Source organism: Oncorhynchus gorbuscha, linkage group LG13 (assembly GCF_021184085.1).
Source record: "Oncorhynchus gorbuscha isolate QuinsamMale2020 ecotype Even-year linkage group LG13, OgorEven_v1.0, whole genome shotgun sequence".
Lineage (NCBI taxonomy): Eukaryota > Metazoa > Chordata > Actinopteri > Salmoniformes > Salmonidae > Oncorhynchus > Oncorhynchus gorbuscha.
In genome coordinates, this window is record NC_060185.1 from 52,312,470 (window position 1) to 52,334,864 (window position 22,395).

The 22,395-nt window shown below is 42.8% G+C and overlaps 1 protein-coding gene across 1 annotated transcript in view; it reads right to left on the minus strand.

The window, feature by feature from the left end:
• Positions 1 to 4,149: 4,149 nt before the first annotated feature.
• The window catches only part of mmp28 (matrix metallopeptidase 28), a 31,089-nt gene continuing 12,843 nt past the window's right edge, over positions 4,150 to 22,395 (minus strand). Inside the window, exons 4-8 of the mRNA XM_046294939.1 lie at positions 14,144 to 14,365; positions 13,644 to 13,889; positions 5,934 to 6,083; positions 5,414 to 5,581; positions 4,150 to 5,197 (exon numbers count right to left, since the gene is read on the minus strand). Coding sequence (XP_046150895.1) covers positions 4,800 to 5,197; positions 5,414 to 5,581; positions 5,934 to 6,083; positions 13,644 to 13,889; positions 14,144 to 14,365 — 1,184 coding nt within the window. The 3' untranslated portion in view covers positions 4,150 to 4,799. The remainder of the gene's footprint in view (positions 5,198 to 5,413; positions 5,582 to 5,933; positions 6,084 to 13,643; positions 13,890 to 14,143; positions 14,366 to 22,395) is intronic.

The following is a 22,395-nucleotide window of genomic DNA, read 5'->3' on the forward strand; positions in this document are numbered from 1 at the left end:
TAGTAAATGAAACAATGTTACGCCCAGGGATTTCAGATACACAATTATTGTCTAACTAGGCAACTATGCATTTTATTACCAGTGGAAGTAGAAATGCATACAAATGCGCCGCAAGTGGGTAGGTAGATAAATGTGTGTGGTTGGTTAGTTCATGTGGTTGTCTGTGCACTATGAAAGCTGATCTGTGTGGTAGCATATCGCTGAGTGACCTAAGTCCTTACCCCAAGAAAGCAAGTCTTATCAGGTTTGACTCCTGGGTCAGAAGTTAGTATTTTACAGTCATTAGCCTATTTTTTTCTAGGATTAACACATTGTATTTAAACAGTATTTTCTAATACTATAACGATACCATAGGTTGTGTTGAGTAGACCTTGCCAAACCACTGTGTTGGAAGGACATATTTTGATAAGACGAATACTATGAGAGCTGATAATTCATTTATTTTCTGGAAACTTTTTCGTAAAGCCGTTCGTTTCGGGGACTGTGGTTAGGATACATATTTGGTAATCTGTGTGTTCAAATATGGCTTGATGACTGGAATACAACAAAGGACTCGCGAGCTAAGGGGACTCCTTGTCTGAGATGATACTCTGTTAATAATGTATAAAGTGTGTGCTGACATTACCATGGAAGGCTGTTACATTGCAAGGCTGTCTATAACCTATGACAAGACGATGTTTACCAAATTGATCGTCTAGAGGCCGGTTTCTTAGATTAGCCTAAACCTGGACTAAAAAGCGTGTTCAGTGGAGAATCTCCATTGAGTGCCATTTAGTCCAGGGCTAAGTGTAATCTGTCTGGGAAACTGTCCCTTAATTTAAACATGCGAGTTGTGAAATATGACTGTTTTATCATGCATCACTAAAGTAATTAATTGTATTTTGTAAATGACATGTTTGACTTCTGACTAATTTGGAAATAATACTTGTCATTTGTTTAAAATTGTTCTTAAGACATATGTTAGTGATTTTTTTTAAATAAACTGATTGGCTGAAAGCTGTCAGACCGTATACCATGGGATATGACAAAACATTAATTTCTTTCCTTCTCTAATTGTTGGTAATCAGTTTATAATAGCAATAAGGCACCTCGGGTTTGTTATATGCTACAGGCTGTGTCCTAGCACTCTGTGTTGTTGTGCCCAAGAACAGCCTTTAGCGGTGGTATATTGGCCATATACCATACCCCCTTGGGTTTTAATGCTTAAATACAACCTCAATAACTTTACTGCTGCATTGGGTACCATCTATTGAGGCCTATTTATACCTGGTGCTAACATCTGTATGGCTCTTGTCCACATTCTCATTGTGCCCATATTTTTAGACTGGTGTAGACTATTAAAATAACTGATCCTGATGAATTGATTGGATGAAAGGTCAGTAATGAGAGTATTAATGCTGGTCCAGGTGGGCGGAGTTTGCACTGGGTGAAAAGTGATTTGCATTTGTTTCGAAACTGGACTGTCATGAGCTGGGTTCCCCTTTCAAAGCCGATGGTGAAGTTGGCTCAAAAACAAGTGATGCAGGTCTATCAAGCATGTGGAGTAATGATTTAGGGATGGATTCAATCTGCATTGCAGAAGTATCGCAGAATTTCCATGTTGTAGCTCAATTGAAGTTTAAAGGTGATATTCCTGCGTTTGTGGAGACTGCATATGTCGGCTCAATCGGAAATGACCTTTACATTTTAACGCGGCTCTTCCGTGATACAGATTTAATCCACCCCGTAGAAGTTTTCACATGCAAGTGTTCGCTCTTGCTAAATCCCAATTCAACTTTATAATCTACTGATAAAAATAAATGACTAACTCGCTGAACACTTTATTTGGCACTGACGGTCACAGGTTCTAATGTTGCTGATGTATATTTTACTGAAGAACTAAACTAGGGTTATTGTTGGTTTAGTATCAGCAACACTGACGGTCACAGGTTCTAATGTTGCTGATGTATATTTTACTGAAGAACTAAACTAGGGGTATTCTTGGTGTATCAGCAACACTGACGGTCACAGGTTCTAATCTTGCTGATGTATATTTTACTGAAGAACTAAACTAGGGTTATTCTTGGTTTAGTATCAGCAACACTGACGGTCACAGGTTCTAATGTTGCTGATGTATATTTTACTGAAGAACTAAACTAGGGGTATTCTTGGTGTAGTATCAGCAACACTGACGGTCACAGGTTCTAATGTTGCTGATGTATATTTTACTGAAGAACTAAACTAGGGGTATTCTTGGTTTAGTATCAGCAACACTGACGGTCACAGGTTCTAATGTTGCTGATGTATATTTTACTGAAGAACTAAACTAGGGTTATTCTTGGTTTAGTATCAGCAACACTGACGGTCACAGGTTCTAATGTTGCTGATGTATATTTTACTGAAGAACTAAACTAGGGGTATTCTTGGTTTAGTATCAGCAACACTGACGGTCACAGGTTCTAATGTTGCTGATGTATATTTTACTGAAGAACTAAACTAGGGGTATTCTTGGTGTAGTATCAGCAACACTGATGGCAAACATTCCATTTGGATTATGTCAGTTTGAGTAGATAGTGTCTTAAAATGTAGAAGTCTGCAAAGAAATACTTTTACCACTGGAAGGCAGCATTGTTCCAGAGGAGTTCTGTATCTCACATGATTTTATACAAATAATTCAAAAGTGAATTACACATGGTCTTGATGAATATCTGAAATGTACAAGTGTAATACCAAAGCATAAACATTTAAGAAATCTTAAGTGTAATATACAAAATCATTTGCTATGGAGTTGATTTACCACTGCGTACAGTGCATTTGGAAAGTATTCAGACCCCTTGACATTTTCCAAATTTTGTTACGTTCCAGCCTTGTTCTAAAATGGATTCAATAAAAATCCTCAGCCTACATAAAATACCACATAACGACAAAGCAAAAACAAGGTTTTTAGAAATGTTTGCACAGGACCCCCTAAGTACTCAGACCCTTTTGCAATAATACTCAATTGAGCTCCGGGGGCATTCTGTTTCCATTGATCATCCTTGAGATGTTTCTAGAATGTGATAAATTCACTTGATTGAACATGATTTAGAAAGGCACACACCTGACTATATAAAAGGTCCCACAGTGCATGTCAGAGCAAAAACTAAGCCATGAGGTCAAAGGAATTGTCCATAGAGCTCTGAGACAGGATTGTGTCAAGGCACAGATCCGAGGAAGGGTGCCAAACCATTTCTGCAGCAATGAAGGTGCCCAAGAACACAGTGGCCTCCGTTCTTAAATGGAAGAAGTTTGGAACCACCAAGACTCTAGGAAGAGCTGGTCCCCCAGCCAAACGACACAATCGGGGAGAAGGGACGTGACCAAAAACCCGATGGTCACTTTGACAAAGCTCCAGAATTTCTCTGTGGAGATGGCAGAACCTTCCAGAAGGACCGCCATCTCTGCAGCACTCCACCAAATCAGGCCTTTATGGTAGTGGCCAGACGGAAGACACTCAGTAAAAGGAACATGAGTTTGCCAAAAGGCACCTAAAAGGACTCTGAGACCATGATGAGAAACAAGATTCTCTGGTCTGGTGAAACGTTTTGCCTGAATGTCATACGTCACGTCTGGAGGAAACCTGGCGCTATCCCTACTGTGAAGCATGGTGGTGGTAGCATCATGCTGTGGGGATGTTTTTCAGCGGCAGGGACCGGGAGACGGGATCAAGGGAAAGATGAACGGAGTAAATACACAGAGATCCTTGATGAAAACCTGCTCCAGAGCGCTCAGGACCTCAGACTGGGGTGAAGGTTCACCTTCCAACAGGACAATGACCCTAAGCACACAGCCAAGACAACGCAGGAGTGGCTTCTGGACAAGTCTCTGAATGTTCTCGAGGGGCCCAGCCAGAGCCCAGAGTTAAACTGGATCGAACATCTCTGGAGAGACCAGAAAATAGCTGTGCAGCGACACTCTCCATCCAACCTGACTGAGCTTGAGAGGATGTGCAGAGAAGAATGGAGGAAACTCCCCAAATACAGGTGAGCCAAGCTTGTAGTGTCATAACCAAGAAGACTCAAGGCTGTAATTGCTGCCAAATGTGCTTCAACAAAGTACTAAGTAAAGGATCTGAATACTTTATACTTGCTGAATTTTCTAAAAACCTGTGTTTGCTTTGTCATTATGGGGTTTTGTTTTAAGATTGATCAGGGTGGAAAAAAACATTTGAATACATTTTTTAAAATAAGGCTGTAACGTAACAAAATGTGGAAAAAATTCAAGGCGTCCGAATACTCTCCAAATGCACTGTACTTGTCACCAGGGCAGGGATTCAATCCGAGTCACATTGTAGAGTGCTTGACTTTAAAGGGAATTTCCTAATGAGATGATATCTGCAGAGTTTACTGTGAATGCGATCTTCACGAATGTCGGGAACATTGCCTTTTAAAAGGTGAATGGTCAGCAGTGCTCTCTACAGTGTGCCTGGCCCGACCCAGGTTTAATATGCTCAACAATGTTCATTACTAATGTCAATTTTATTGTGTCATGAATCTTACCAAAAAGTCAAGTTCGATTGCACTGATGACAGTGTTTCAGGCCAACGAACCCGGCCGGCTCCAACCAAGTCTTCCATATTTAGATTGCACATAATGGCCTTTTATATGTTTTGGTAGTTTGGGTACCAGTCTGTTTCCACTCCTTGTCATGCCAAACTGTTTGGCATATGATACAGAGTATAAGTACTGGAATATTATCAGAAACAGACTTGTACCCAGGCTATTGTTTCAGGCTTTTGGCCTAATATCAACTTTGATATGAGAGCTGTAGCTCCACGTTTGTCACAGGATGTCATTGCCCTGGTGAGTCCTGTTCCTGCAGCCTATCCAATCCAGGTCCTGAGCCCACTGGCCTTCTCTGGTCATGCGCACCTTCACCGGGTCAAACCTCCAGTACTGCTGCTCCCTAAAGAGATAGAGGCGCCCGTCGGGACGGGTCAGCGCACCGTTGGTTCCCTGGGGCACCCCGGTCCAGTCGGCCAGCCGGCGCGGGTAGTAGGGCTCGGACCTCAGTGTGTGCAGGTTGAGCACGGAGTAGCGGGGGCCCTTAAAGAGGACCATGTGTCCCAGGGGGGCGTAGTAGAAGGCACAGTCTGGGTGGCAGGGGAGTCCGGCCTGGCTGCTCCTCCTGGGAAAGCCAGGGTCCAGGGCACTGCCCGAGTAACGCCATATACGCTTACCTGCAGAGGGAGGGTAGAGAGAGAATTCAGTGCAATCAACACTACTTCCTCACTGAGGTACTTTATCCTGATTGTGCTTTAGCCAGGTCCTCTGCTGTGTTATTTCATTGTCATCCAACCATAGTCAGGGGAGTTGGCTAAAGCACAATTATCTGGGACCAGGTCACTTCACACAATCATTCACTGACTAAAGTGAATTTAAGGAGATTACTTTACCTTTGAAGAAGTACCACTTGCTGTCCAGTGGGGAAAAGGCCGCGGCCTCGATGGCCAGTGGGAGGTGGCGCCAGCGCTGCTGGAGAGGCAGAGGTGCGCTCACGTTCCCCTGAGCCGACACCATCCAGTACACACTGCCCCGGAACACCAGCACTGTGTGGTTCTGGTCTGAACACACAAAGACAGACAAGAATACATGAAAATATTATATTTAAGCAATAAGGCCGGAGGGGGTGTGGTGTATGGCCAATATACCACGGGTAAGGGCTGTTCTTCCACCAGACGCAACGCGGAGTGCCCGGATACAGCCCTTGGCTGTGGTATATTGGCCATATACCACAGACCCCGAGATGCCTTATTGCTATTATAAACCGGTTACCAATGTAATTAGAGCAGTAAAAATACAAAAAATGTGTCAGCCAATCAGCATTCGGGGCTCAAACCACCCAGTTTATAATATCCCAATGAATAACTTGTGTTTGGGGGTGATTTCAAATGATTGAGCACAGTCGTGCCCTACCCATAGTGATGGCATCAAAGACTCCCTGGCAGTAGAGGGGCTGGGTAATTTCAGGATGTCCCTCGGGCTCCTCGGCCAGCTCCCACTCCTGCAGGGCTGAGCTGAATGCCTGGCCTGTTAACCTCATAGGCAGACCCCCCAGAGGCTTTCCTGGGGAGGACACAGAGGGAGACCATCAGTAGCCAACTAATCTGACCAATGGAGGGGTTGGAATGACAACTGTAGTCAGAAGGGAGGGCTGGGTGGGAGGTTGGGGGTGGAGGCCCACTTTGTTTTTCTTTTCCTGTACATACTGAATGTATTATTACTTAAACTCTGTAGTATGATTTGTAGTTATGTACCGTTTTTAATGTTTTATTTTCATCTGAGTGGCAGCCCACAGGTACAAAAATAGTATGTGTGACATAATGAATATAAAATGTGATATGAACGGAATATGAAAGTATAGGAATTTAAATATTGTAACCGTTATCCCCCAACGAAAAAGATACTGTGTTTGCTGAAGCACATACAGATCCAGGATCAGGCACGATAAGAGAATGGGAGAGTAGATTGTATACAGACACAAGTTCCAGTAGTTTAAGTGATGGGGTGATAAGCGATGGGCACTATGATGTTGATGTATGAGCGTTCCATTGCGTCCGAGAGAATGTTTAGTCAGCCATCTAAACTACTCTTACAAGTGTTACTTCTACAATCTATCAGGTACATGGCCACTGATTATGAACTACCATGTGAATAAAAATGAATGTTAAGACAAATATTGGCTTACAGTATCATTTACTGCTCCAATGGGACAAATGCTGGTTGATACATGATCGAGGAAGTCTGCATGCCAATGTCATTTTTTCCCCTTAAAAGAATATGAGAAATACAAACCAAAAACAAATGACAGTATTTTCTCGAAATAGACATCATGGGAAAAAACCCTCCCAAGTGGAAACAAACAGAACAATATTCTCAAATAGTCAATTATATAAACAGTAAAGCTGTCTTTCCCAGGAAACTGTTGAGTTGCTGTGTACTGGACAAAGGGTTGCAAAGTTACTGGACTCTTCAGTAATTAAAATCATGACTTTAGTAATGTATACTTGAATAACAAAATGTAGATAGTATTCATTTGTTATATATGTGTCCATATTGTCCATGAGCTTCTAGTAGATAGACCATATGGTTCAAGAGAAAATAGCCTCATTAATGGAAAAAAGCATCTAATCAACAACAGCATTATTTTCAATTAACTCTGCAACTCTTCCAATAATTACTTTTTTCACAACTGCCACCAGTTTGACCCCAAAACATTGACAACAAATACATATTAACATAGTAAAATAAATGCAAGTGTAAAACATTTTACAAAGGATATTTCATGCTGAAACCCTCATATAAAACACCAATGGTACACTAAGTTGATGGTTTATATTTAGGATAATGTTTTACAGTTTTGCATTCTATTTTTTATATTTTAATTTTAATCTTAGTTAATTATTTGATATATTTTACATGTGGTAAGACCCGAGAGGGCCAGAGATGATTACAGACACCTGTGATAATCTGAAGTATCCAAAAGGGCCACTAGATAGATGTCTTTACATAAGATCTTTGAAAGATACGAACATTCCGGTCATTTACTGGTATAAGTCAAGAATGTCATTCTCGTTGAAAAGAATGAAGAAAGACAAGTGACTACTGCAAACGGATGTCAAATTAAACACAAAGCAGCATCCTATGATAAGGCTCTGGACATCACACACCCATTTTGTTTGCAACTGGCTGAGCAAACATTTGTCTTTGCAGTGATGATATCAGCATCCCTAAGGAGAGGAGGAAAATCTGAAAAGAATGCAACCTGGCAGAAAGAATAAAAACAGATACTTTGCTAAGAGCAGTGCTACTGTGTGTAATCTAAACATACTGTGTACTTGGGTCAGTCTACACAGACCATTTAAAATATATAACGATTACAGACTTGTGTGGCCAATTCTACTGCAAAATGTCATACACTGTGACGTGACATTATCACTAAGACAAAGGTTCCGTCCCAAATGGCACCCTATTCCCTATATAGTGCACTACTTTTGACCAGAGCCCTATGTGAGTCCCTATGGGCCCTGGTCAAAAGTAATGCACTAAGAAAAGAAAAAAAGGTTTCTGAAGCAGATGCCACAGCCGTACACCCCGACCAGAATGGTTAGAAATATGTTGGAAGGTTCTTGGTCAGATTCAGTACAGTGAAGTTATTCAGGTCAGACAGACATCTGGTTCCCATCATCACATGGTGCTAACACACACGTATTCTGCCTACAGGGCACTGCATACCTTAATATCTCAGAAGATAAACTCACACACGTATTCTACAGGGCACTGCATACCTTAATATCTCAGAAGATAAACTCACACACGTATTCTGCCTACAGGGCACTGCATACCTTAATATCTCAGAAAATAAACTGTTTTAATGTTTTCATCCCATTGTTCTGTATTGAGGAACCCAATACCACAATCAGCAGTGACGATGCTTAGAGACTTGATATAAAGGGGAGCAGATCTGTATCAATATATGAAATATGCCAAATGTTTTGAACTAAAATGGAGTAGAATGTACTCAACAGTATGTCTTTTCATTTCAATGAAAAAAAAACAATTGTTTACAAATAGGTGGAGTTGATTCTCCTCCAGAAACCAAACAGAAAAACATCTAGAATTGGCATGCCTACAAGACTACATTTTATTGGATCCAGGTAGGACCGCTCAATAGCCACGGAGACATTCCTGGATAAATGCCTGCAGGAGGATGGATGGGACTCATCATACTACAGCAGCATCAACCTGTGGAAACCTGTTTTACACATGCCAGGAAGGGAGCGAAAACCTCCACGGCAAACAGCTATTCCATTTGTTCTACATAAAAACATGTAGGCTATGCATGCAGACTAGGGCTGAATATTTCCCTGGTATTTTACAGATGTTCCATCCCGAGAATAAATCGCTTTTCTACTGGGTAACCCAGTATTTCCCACTAAAACCGGAAGTATCATTCAAACGCATTATAAAGCATAAGTAGGCCTATGTCTGGATTTGATTAGAGCTTTGATCGAATATTCAAGCCTGAGGCTACCTGAGCCTGAACCATACATTAAATACATTTTATGCGTCCTACATTGAAGACATTCATCGAGCCCAAGCCCAAATGATTGTTATCCGATATATATGATATAGGCCACTGCACATTATGCACAACAAAAGCCCATAAATGTAGCTAGTTATATGCACTCTTGGGTAAATAAATGAAACAAGCTAATCTTTTGAGTGTGAACTGTATTACTACTGAACTGCATTGTCTTACACTGTGTGATCTGGACCGGAGTTACGCACATCGTTCAAACCATGATAAAGCAGGGAGAAAACATGCCATTCTGGCGCAGCACATGCAGCCTATAAAGTTACAAGTATAGGCTCGCGAATTAGATCTTCATTTTGAAATGGAATAGGGCCTATTTGCATAATTAGTAAGCTGACGCATATATAAGCATACCTTTCATAATATTTCCCCTAATGTTTTTAGCCTACCTCTTTCTCTCTGTGTTGTTGCTTCATCCTTAGCCAGCGATTACAGCCTCGAGTCTCTTGGGTGTGACGCTACAAGCTTGGCACACCTGTATTTGGGGAGTTTCCCCCCCCCCATTATTTTCTGCAGATCCTCTCAAGCTCTATCAGGTTGGATGGGGAGCGTTGCTAACCAGCTATTTTGAGATCTCTCCAGAGATGTTTGATCGGGTTCAAGTCCGGGCTCTGGCTGGGCCACTCAAGGACATTCAGAGACTTGTCCCGAAGCCACTCCTGCGTTGTCTTGGCTGTGTGCTTAGGGTCATTGTCCTGTTGGAAGGTGAACCTTCACCCCAGTCTGAGGTCCTGAGCGCTCTGGAGCAGGTTTTCATCAAGGATCTCTCTGTTCTTTGCTCTGTTCATCTTTCCCTCGACCCTGATAAGTCTCCCAGTCACTGCCACTGTAAAACATCCCCACAGCATGATGCTGCCACCACCATGCTTCACCGTAGGGATGGTGCAAAGTTTCCTCCAGACGTCACACTTGGCATTCAGGCCAAAGAGTTCAATCTTGGTTTCATCAGATCAGAGAATCTTGTTTCTCATGGTCTGAGTCCTTTAGATGCCTTTTCCTGAGGAGTGTCTTCCGTCTGGCCACACTACCATAAAGGCCTGATTTGGTGGAGTGCTGCATTGATGGTTGTCCTTCCCTGACCAAGGCCCTTCTCCCCCAATTGATCAGTTTGACCAGGCAGCCAGCTCTAGGAAGAGTCTTGGTAGTTCCAATCCCCTTCCATTTAAGAATGATGGAGGCCACTGTGTTCTAGGGGACCTATAATGCTGCAGAAATGTTTTGGTACCCTTCCCCAGATCTGTGCCTCAACACAATCCTGTCTTTGAGCTCTACGAACAATTTCTGCGACCTCATGGCATGGATTTTTGTGAACAATGTGAACTGTGGGACCTTATATAGACAGGTGTATATGCATTTCCAAATCATGGCCAATCAATTCAATTTACCACAGGTGGATTCCAATCAAGTTCTAGAAACATCTGAAGGATGATCAATGGAAACAGGAGGCACCTGAGCTCAATTTCGAGTCTCATAGCAAAGGGTCTGAATACTTATGTGAATAAGGTATTTCTGTTTTTTATTTTTAATACATTTGCTAACATTTCTAAAAACCTGATTTTGTTTTGCCATTATGGGGTATTGTGGGTAGAATGATGAGGACAGTTTTTAAATGTAATCAATTTTAGAATATGCCTCAAAAAAGTCAAGGGGTCGGAATACTTTCCGAATGCACTGTATATATAAGTCTATATATATCAATCTAGAACAGGATTATCTACAGTATTTTGGATGCAATTTGAATGGAGTTGGAGGAGAGAAAAGACTGAGTGCTTGCGTGTGCACTGACTTAAAGCAGCGATATTTGAGTGATAGGCTGTTTTAAAACTCTGCAACTGCATAAAAAAAACATCTTTACAATTAAAAAATAAGATGACCTCTGAAGGCCAGACGGAGATGGGTAAATTAGACCAGGTGGAGGTAGGTAAATTAGACCAGGTGGAGGTAGGTAAATTAGACCAGGTGGAAGTAGGTAAATTAGACCAGGTGGAGGTAGGTAAATTAGACCAGACGGAGTTGGGTAAATTAGACCAGACGGAGATGGGTAAATTAGACCAGGTGGAGGTAGGTAAATTAGACCAGGTGGAGGTAGGTAAATTAGACCAGATGGAGTTGGGTAAATTAGACCAGGTGGAGGTAGGTAAATTAGACCAGGTGGAGGTAGGTAAATTAGACCAGATGGAGTTGGGTAAATTAGACCAGATGGAGGGAAGGTAAATTAGACCAGATGGAGGGAAGGTAAATTAGACCAGATGGAGATAGGTAAATTAGACCAGATGGAGGTAGGTAAATTAGACCAGATGGAGATGGGGAAATTAGACCAGATGGAGAAAGGTAAATTAGACCAGGTGGAGGTAGGTAAATTAGACCAGGTGGAGAAGGGTAAATTAGACCAGATGGAGAGGGATAAATTAGACCAGATGGAGAAGGGTAAATTAGACCAGATGGAGAAGGGTAAATTAGACCAGATGGAGAAGGGTAAATTAGACCAGAAGGAGAAGGGTAAATTAGACCAGATGGAGATGGATACATTAGACCAGATGGAGAAGGGTAAATTAGACCAGGTGGAGGTAGGTAAATTAGACCAGATGGAGACGGGTAAATTAGACCAGATGGAGACGGGTAAATTAGACCAGATGGAGATGGGTAAATTAGACCAGATGGAGATGGGTAAATTAGACCAGATGGAGATGGGTAAATTAGACCAGATGGAGATGGGTAAATTAGACCAGATGGAGATGGGTATATTAGACCAGATGGAGAGGGGGTAAATTAGACCAGATGGAGAAGGGTAAATTAGACCAGATGGAGATGGGTAAATTAGACCAGATGGAGACTGGTAAATTAGACCAGATAAATTAGACCAGATGGAGACGGGTAAATTAGACCAGATGGAGATGGGTAAATTAGACCAGATGGAGACGGGTAAATTAGACCAGATGGAGATGGGTAAATTAGACGTACATTCGGTCTTTATATTACTGTAGCATAGACTATTCTGCAGCAAAAGTTACCATGATGAGATGATATATGATGATAGGGCTGCATGCATTGTGAACTGTGCTCCATACTGAGCGTTGACAATTCATCATGCAGAGACCATAAGAGAAGCCAGATTTAGACAAACGCATATAATTTAACAGTTCCATTTTACGCCACGCTGTTCATATAAATAATTTCTAATAATGTATAGGTTTCTCACAGTTATTTATCACAAGAAAAAGGAGTGGTTTTGGGCGGTAAAATCTTGGTAACCGAGTTGCCGCCATTCAACCCCATTTCAGAGCCCAGTCCCCCATAACAGGAGCCCTGTTCTCGAGTAACACCAACACTGGGACAACCAATCTACCCTCGTGACAGCACTGTCAGGGAAACAGTGTGTGTGTAGGTATAATGTCTTAAGTGCAGTTGAGAGAGAAGATACACTGTATACTGAACAACAATATAGACGCAACATGCAACAATTTCAATTTGAGTTACAGTTCATGTGAGGAAATCAGTCAGTTGAAATAAATTCATTAGGCCCTAATCTATGGTTTTGACATGACTGGGAATATAGATATGCATCTGTTGGTCACAGATAACTTTTTTTTTAAATGGCCCTCACAATAGACCTCAGGATCTCAATCACTGTATTTTTGTGCAATCAAATTTCCATCGTTAAAATGCAATTGTGTTTGTTGTCTGTAGCTTATGCCTGCCCATATCATAACCCCACCGCCACCATGGGGCACTCTGTTCACAACGTTGACATTAGTAAACCACTTGCCCACACGACACCATACACGTGGTCTGCAGCTGTGAGGCCGGTTGGATGTAGAGACAAATTCTCTAAAACTATGTTTGAGGTGGCTTATGGTAGATAAAATGAACATTCAATTCTCTGGCAAAAGCTCTGGTGGACATTCTTTCTGTCAGCATGCCAACTGCACGCTCCCTCAAAACTTGAGACATCTGTGGCATCGTGTTACTGTATTTGACAAAACTGCACATTTTCGAGTGACCTTTTAGTGTCCCCAGCACAAGGTGCACCTGTGTAATGATCATGTTGTTTAATCAGCTTCTTGATATGCCAGACTTGTCAGGTGGATGGATTATCTTGGCAAAGGAGAAATGCTCACTAACAGGAATGCAAAAAATGTGCCAAAAAAATTGAGAAATATGCTTTTTGTGCGTATGAAAAAATTCTGTAACTTTTTATTTCTGCTAATGAAACATGGGACCAACACTTTACATGTTGCATTTATATTTTTGTTCAGTATAGTATACAATGAGGAAATTGAGTGATGTCAGTTTGTCTCCATCTCTTTCTAGGGAGCATTTGGACAGTTCCGCTTGTTTAATGATGCAATTACTTTCAACACTTTTTGCATATAAATCTGACTGAGATGGCTGTATCTTGATTCATTGTCGACGCCCCATTTAACCTTACATACAGACAGATGGTTTAATTTACAGACATGCCTTGTAGTGTATACAGCATATGACATCATTGGTTTTAACCTGAATGGAGGACATCATAAATAATTTACCATAGAGCTGCTGCACTGCAGCGATGTCATCCCAGCTGAGGACCAGGGCGCGGCCTAGCTTCCTGTAGTAGGGGGACATGAGGGAGTGGCGCACCGGTGAGTGTTCCAGCCCCAGTGTGTGGCCTATCTCGTGGGCTGTCACCATGAACAGGTTGTGGCCCTTGTGTCCGTACAGCGTCCATCTCTCTGCCATGTCGAAGTGGGCCTCCCCCCGGCAAGGGAAGAAGGCATGTGCTAGAGCTCCCCCTATAGGACAGGAGAGAAGAAGGAGTGTGAGAGGTTTGGACAGGACAGGAACGCCATTGGCCCCTCTCTGGTGTCCAGATTTGGGTGATTAAGCTCTTTCTTTACTTTAAAAGAATAGTAGGGCAAGTTTATACGGACCATGTGACCTGAAAACGAGCTATGAATTACAGCCCAGGGTCAGGTTACATTGTCAGGGAAAAAGCTCCAGGCCCCATGGTAATATCCAGTAGGGTGAAGATGATGTGGGGCCTGACCTGGGCCATCAAAGGCGTTGCTGGCCCCGTCATTGTGCTCGCCCTCATAGAACGCCAGGCGGATGTCCGAGGGGCCCTCTGGGACCTCCTGGAAGGCCAGGCCTGACACATTGCTCCACAGCTGAAAGGCGGCACGCACTGCAAGCCGCACGGGGCCTGGCGCAAGGTGACGAGGCCAGTTCACTATCCTGTAGGTCAGGTGACGCTTGTACCATTTCTCACCTGCAGGGGCAGAGATAACACAGAGAACCATGGGTACATGCCAATGATAAAGATTTTTTTTAAAGGACTGCACGGCACACCACCACATTGCTCATTATAATAAAATACTTTCCCCACCAAGTAAGTTTAATGTGATATGACAGTGTTGGTATTTCAACATTTGCAGTAAAATCACATACATTGCAATGTCCTTAAGTGTCAATCTAAGTAACATAATAAAAAAATCCCCATCAACATACATCAGTTTAAGCCAGTTGAAGCTTTTTGCATGGGCTGCGTCTCAATCTGCCGCATCCGCCTATGTCGCCTTTCCGCATCTGCGCTACAGTGGTGTTTGTCAGACCATGAGACATACGGAAAATCGGTCTTCCTGCTCCACTCCTGCTCTGTCTTGCCTGTGTACTTAGGGTCGTTGTCCTGTTGGAAGGTGAACCTTCACCCAAGTTGGGGGTCCTGAGCGCTCTGGAGCATGTTTTCATCAAGGATCTCTGTACTTTTCTCCGTTCATCTTTCCCTCGATCCTGACTAGTCTCCCTGTCACTGGCGCTGAAAAGAAATCCCCACAGTATGATTCTGCCACCACCATGCTTCACCTTAGGGATGGTGTCAGGTTTCCTCCAGACGTGACGCTTGACATTCAGGCCAGTGAATGTGGTACCTTTTGGCAAACTCCAAGCGGACTCCAAGCGGCTTTCGCCACTCTACCATAAAGGCCTGATTGGTGGAGTGCTGCAGAGATGGGAGAACCTTCCATAAGGACAACCGTCTCCACAGAGGAACTCTGGAGCTCTGTCAGAGAGACCATCAGGAGTGACCATCGACCACCTCCCCCGATTTCTCAGTTTGGCCGGGCAGACAGCTCCAGGAAGAGCTGGTGGTTCCAAACTTCTTCCATTTAAGGATGGAGGCCACTGTGTTTTAGGGGACCTTCAAAGTTGCAGACATTTTTAGATACCCTTTCCCCAGATCCGTGCCTCGACACAATCCTGTGTCAGAGCTCTACAGACAATTCCTTCGACTTCATGGCTTGGTTTTTGCTCTGACATGCATTGTCAACTGTGGGACCTCATATAGACATTTATATGCCTTTCCAAATCATGTCCAATCAACTGAATTTTCCAAAGGTAGACTCCAATCAAGTTGTAGAAACATCTCAAGGATGATAAATGGAAACAGGATGCACTGGAGCTCAATTTCACATCTCACAGCAAAGGGTCTGAATACTTATGGAAATAAGATATTTATTTTATTTTTCATTTGCAAAAAACAAATTGCTTCGTCATTATGGGGGTATTGTGTGTAGATTGATGAGGGGAAAAATGTATTGAATACATTTTAGAATAAGAGGGCTCCTAAGTGGCACAGTGGTCTAAGACACTGTATCTCAATGCAAGAGGCATCACTGCAGTACCTGGTTCAAATCCAGGCTGCATCACATCCATCTGTGATTGGGAGTCCCATAGAGTGGCACACAATTGGCCCAGCGTTGCCGGGGTAGGGTGTCATTGTAAATAAGAATTTGTTCTTAACTGACATGCCTAGTTTAAAAAAAGGCTATAATGTGGAAAAAGTCAAGGCACCAGTCAAAGGTTTGGACACACCTAGACATTCAAGGGTTTTTCCTTTATTTTCTACATTTTGGAATAATAGTGAAGCTATCAACATTATGGAATAATGTAGTAACCAAAAAAGTGTTACGGAAATATATTTTATATTGTAGGTACTGTATGTCCCAGTCAAGGGTTATTTGTTGGGGGGTAAAACTCAATGGTTTTTTTCTTTACAAGACTGTAATCGCCTCGTGTATACACGAGATTCCACAATCTAGAAATCACTAAAGCAAACAACCACACACAGCATCCAAAGCATACAACAACTAGAGGAAAACTTCTTAGCAGGAAACAACCATTACCCAGAGCTTAGTGGAACCGGCTGGAGGCTGGACCTGAACCGTAACAGACTGGCCAGAGATGTATATATTTTTTAAAATTGTATTTCACGTTTATTTAACCAAGTAGGCTAGTTGAGAACAAGTTCTCATTTGCAACCGCAACATAGCCAGGATAAAACAAAGCAGTTCGATACATACAACAACACAGTTACACATGGAATAAACAAACATAAAATCAATAATACATTACAAAAATCTATATACAGCGTGTGCAAATGAGGTAGGATAAGAGAGGTAAAGGCAATAAATAGGCCATGGTGGTGAAGTAATTACAATATAGCAATTAAACACTGGAATGGTAGAATGTGCAGAAGATGAATGTGCAAGTAGAGATAATGGGGTGCAAAGGAGCAAGATAAATAAATACAGTATGGGGATGAGGTAGATTGGGCTATTTACAGATGAGCTATATACAGGTGCAGTGATTTATGAGCTGCTCTGACAGCTGGTGCTCAAAGCTAGTGAGGGATGTAAGAGACCCCAGCTTTAGTGATTTTTACAGTTCGTTCCAGTCATTGGCAGCAGAGAACTGGAAGGAGAGGCAGCCAAAGGAAGGATTCTAGGATTACTTCTGTCATATGATATGACACCACATTGCCCGTATAGTGCACTGCTATCAACCAGAGCCACCTTAATCCATAATGCACTACTTTTGAACAAAGCCACCCTATTCTCCATAAAGTGCATTACTTTTGCAGCCTCGCAAGCCAACTGATCTCATGAGCTTACATGAGTGTTCAGTGTTTCCCCTATATGCACTCTATAGCGCACCGCCGTATAAGTGTAGCCACCAAATATTTTATTTAAAAAAAACTTCAACACCTAAAACCCGTTTGAAGAAATCACAATGGAGCAATATATTTTTTAAGTAAGATCATCTTTGAGAACTAACAATCACCCCCCCCCCCTAAAAAATCTAGCAAGTCAGGGAGAATACAAAATTCAAAAAATGTCATGGCACGGGGCCCCAATTCATTTTGTTATGTTTGAGTCACTCAGATAGCATAAAAACAAGGTATAAGTCACGGCGAAATGTGTATAATTAATTAGCTTAGAAACAGGCATTTTAGAATTGTAGGCAACTAGATTTAAAATGTTATCTCTGCCCCAAGGCAAAATGTGTAGAATGTCAGGAAATTAGCTCTAAAACAGCAATTGTCTTTGCGGCCAAGAGGGCCTCTAAAACTACCATGTAATGTCATGGGGCCCCAATTGATTTTGTTTTGTTTGGGTCACTCAGATGGCTTATGCCTTGCTCTTATGCTATGGCAAAATGTATATAATTGAAGGACATGATCTTTTTAAACTGAAAATGTTCTCTCAGCCACATGGCAAAATGTGTAGAATTGTAGAAAATGAGCTTTGAAACTGCTACATTTTGTTTCTGCTGCCAAGAGGACCTCTAAAACCGCACCATTGGCAATGCCCACTACCGTTTCTTTTAAAGTGATTATTATTGAACAATTGTATTTTTTTCCTTTGGTAATCAAAGGGATCTACATCCATACATTCAGCCTGTCATGGATAGAAGCTTAAGTTGTGGATGCCCATGTGCAGACGATAGCGGGCCTGTGGCGAACTCTCCTGAGGCCTTCCTGGTGAAGATGCAAAAGCTCCGCTGAGAGTTTGGTGAGTTGCAGCCTGTCCTGGACTAAAGTAGCAATGCTATGGACGTTTCACCACAGAACTTTCCTGCTCCAACAAGAGGTAGCCAACTTGATTGCATTAATTGAACCTGTCCTGCTGGATCATTTTACATTTACATTTTAGTCATTTAGAAAACACTCTTATCCAGAGCAACTTACAGTTAGTGCCTTCATCTTAAGATAGCTAGGTGGGACAACCACATATCACAGACATAGATAGTGCCTTTTACCTCAACATAGCTATCAGTAGCGTCAGAGCTAAAGGGGGGGGGGGGGGGTCGAGTGCAAGTGTTAAGTGCTCTTATTTTATTTATGTATTATTCATTTATATTTTTATACATTATTTGGAAGGGGGGGAGGAGGATTATTTAAAGATACCATTAGAAGAGGTAGGGTTTCAGATGTTTTCGGAAGATGAGCAGGGACTCTGCTGTCCTAGCTTCAGGACAGGGAAGAGCTTGAACTGGGCTGAGCGGGAGCTGCCATCCCGTAATGGTGTGAGGGCCAAGAGACAGGAGGTAGCAGAACAGAGTGCTCATGTTGGAGTGTAGGGTTTGAGCATAGCCTGGAGGTTGGGTCGGGCAGTTCCTCTTGCTGTTCCGTAGGTAAGCATCATTGTTTTGTAGTGGATGCGAGCTTCAACTGGAAGCCAGTGGAGTGTGCGGAGGAGTGGAGTGGCATGAGAGAACTTGGGAAGGTTGAAAACCAGACGGGCTGCTGCATTCTGGATAAGTTGCAGGGGTTTGATGACACAAGCAGGGAGCCCAGCCAATAGCGAGTTGCAGTAGTCAAAACTGGAGAGGACAAGTCCCTAGATTAGGACCGTCGCTGCTTCCTGTGTAAGGTAGGGTCATGCGCTACTGATGTTGTAGAGTATAAACCTCCAGGAGCGGGTCACAGCTTTGATGTTTGCTGAGAACGACAGGGTGTTGTCCAGGGTCACACCATTGTTCTTTGCACTCTGGGAGGGTGACACTGTGGCTCTGGGAGGGTGACACTGTGGAGTTGTCAACTGTGATGGAGAGGTCTTTAAGTGGGTAGGTCTTGTCGAGGTTGAGGTGGTGGGCCGACATCCAAGTTGAGATATCTCCCGGGCACGTAGAGATGTGTGTCAGCACTGGGTGTCAGAAGGGGGGGAAGGAGAAAAATAATTGGGTGTCATCAGCATCGCAATAATAGGAGAGACCATGTGACGGAGTCGAGTGACTTGGTGTGTAGAGAGAAGAGGGCCTAGAACCGAGCCCTGGGGGACACCAGTAGTAAGAGTACATGGTGCGGACACAGATCCTGCCAGGTAGGATACAATCCAAGAATTTGCATAGCCTGAGACGCCCAGCTCTGAGAGAGTGAAGAGGACATGATGGTTCATGGTGGATAGATCTAGGAAGATGAGAACAGAGAGAGAGTCAGCTTTGGCAGTGAAGAGCGCCTCTGTCGCAGAAGAGCAGTCTCCATTGAGTGACTCGTCTTGAACACTGACTGGTGACCGTTCTGAGACCATTCTGAGAGAGATAATGAGAAAGTTGATCAGAGACAGCATGCTCAAGTGTTTTGGAAAGAAAAGAAGAAAGGGATACAGGCCTGTAGTTTGACATCAGATGAGTCGAGTTTTGGTTACTTGAGGAGGGGAGCAACCTGGGACATTTTGAAGTCAGTGGCCAGAGATGAGTTGATAAGGGGAGTGAGAAGGTCTCCAGAGATGGTCTGGAGAAGGGAGGGGATGGGGTCGAGCGGGCAGGTTGTCATGTGGCTAGACCTCACTATTTGCAGGATGTCATATGGCGAGATAGAGGGGGGAAAGTGGTCAAGTCGTAGTGAGTGAGACCAGTGAACTCAACAGGTAGCACTTAAAGTAGATGGCCCTAGCTAGCAAAAAGACAGTACTAGGCCACAACAGATAAAGACAAAAATATATACTTATCACTCCTGGAGATATCAGGAGTCCTCTAGCTGTAGATTGAAGCCCAGTGGACACTTCACCACAGATATGGACATGGCCCATCTCCCCTGAGCCTTCCTAAGTTACATACAGCTGCTCCGCCAAGAGGTTGTGGAGCTTAGTGCTTCTCAGTTCTAGATGAACCCTCTTCCTAAAGCCTCTTGGCTCCAAGGGTGAGCCTCAGAGGGCCCTGAGCCGATCCTCCATCTCCAATATTGTGGGCAAGTCATGGCTGTTCTCCATCTACCCTCACGGTGACCTCATTGGCCAACCAGTTCCTGAGGAGAAGCCTGTGGTAATGGCTGACAAGGCTTACTCAACACCCAAGAAGGTGTCTTTCTGGAGGACGATGACATGTTGTTTTGGGAAGAAGGAGACGACTGGATCCACTAAGAACATCAAGGTCAAGAAGAAGACCAAGATGGAAAAGGTAGGATGACCACTGGCTCATCAGTCATAAATAAATATAGCCATTTGTCTATCTGCCAGTGTACCATGACCTCTCCTCTAAAGCCTTATCTCTGTTTTCTGTTTACAGGACACTGCCATGACCAGGGGATATTGGTCCACGTATTTCAACCTCTTAAAACTGCTCACAAAGTAATATGACGAATGGGTGACGAAGTGAAATAGGATTTTTATTGACCAGGATAAATATTATTTAACCATTATTTAACCAGGATCAAGGGAGATCTGACAACATTCAGCAGGAAAAACCTGGTTGCCTGATCCAAAGACAAAAATACCCTATCCATAAGGATATCCAGAATGGGTATCCTTATGGATAGGGTGATTAAGGCTAGGGTGATTAATGTTGTTAATTAGGTTTTTAATCAAGTTTTCTAAATGAGCCTCTGCGTGTCTTTGATATAATGATAGCTTTGGGGATCTGCCATTAGAAAAAAGTCTGAACATCATTCCCATTGTGGTGATCTGATAAAATTATTTTAAAGCTCTTTTTAGACACTATCATTCAGTACCTATGTTGATATGGGTCTTATCAAAGAGAAAATTGTTGATCAAATATTAGACTGCCTACCACCACACTATCGCAAAAGCAGTTTAAACTAAAACAGTGCAAATGCAGGGTCAAGTTAAGTGTATTCAGGCAAATAACCTTGGTGGACTCATCAAGAGGAGATTAAAGACCATTTACATGCAGTTACGTCCACACTGATATTTGCACAGTGGGCAGTGGCCCTTGAGTCATTGCCATGATTCTAGCACTCATAGACCTCCACTGAGTAAGAGGGTCCCACCGGAGACCAGCAACGGCAGGAAGTTATACTGAAGACATTCCTTGACTTCCCTTATGGAAGTAATTAGAATTATGGCCTGTAAAGTAGTGTTGGTGGGGGGGGAGAAATCCCCATCTCTCTAGGAAGTAACCAAGATCATCTGATAGTGATGGTTATTGTTAGTAGAAGAGAACAGTGGTGGTAGGAGTTGGGTCTCCAGTGCAGCATCTATTGTACGTTATCATCATAACGTACAGTCATATCAAATAATCACATTAATATATGGCTTAAAAGATGTGATACCCATTAACACCTCAAACCAGAGAGAAAACATGTGGTCAGTCAGGGCTGTGGTTCCAAAAGGCACACACCTCTCACAAACACGGAGCATTCACAACCTGCACTGCTTATCTTGAACAAGGGTGATGGAATGTAGCCTCTGTAAATATCAGTGGGAACCTGCGTCAGATTCCCACAGCTAGTCTTCCAGGATACAGTAAGTCTGCTTGTTATTCCCGGGAGGCACGGTAATAGCACCTCCTTTCCTCTGCGAAACAACAATGGCAAATGAAAACAATCTGATCCATGTAATTTATCGGTTTTATGTCATCAAAACCACATACAGTGAGCTCCAAAAGTATTGGGACAGTGACACATTTTGTATTGTTTTGACTCCAGCCCTGAATTTGAAATTATACAATGACTGTAACCCATAGCGGATGAACCGTTCAGAAATTACAGCACTTTTTGTACATAGTCCCCCCCAATTTTATGGGAATAAACAGTATTGGAACAAATTTGAATTGTATTTCATCTTTATTTAACTAGGCAAGTCAGTTAAGAACAAATCTTATTTACAATGACGGACTACCCCGGCCGAACCCTAACCCAGACGACGCTGGGACAATTGTGCGCCGCCCTATGGGACTCCCAATCACGGCCGGTTGTGATACAGCCTGGAATCGAACCAGAGTCTGTAGTAACGCTTCTAGCACCTTAAACCGCTGAGCCACTCAGGAGCCCAAATTCACTTATGTGTATTAAAGTGGTGAAAAGTATTTGCACGCAATGACTACATCATGCTCGTGACTACACATTTGTTTGATGCATTTGCTGTTTGTTTTACATTTACATTTACATTTAAGTCATTTAGCAGACGCTCTTATCCAGAGCGACTTACAAATTGGTGCATTCACCTTATGACATCCAGTGGAACAGCCACTTTACAATAGTGCATCTACATATTTTAAGTTTTT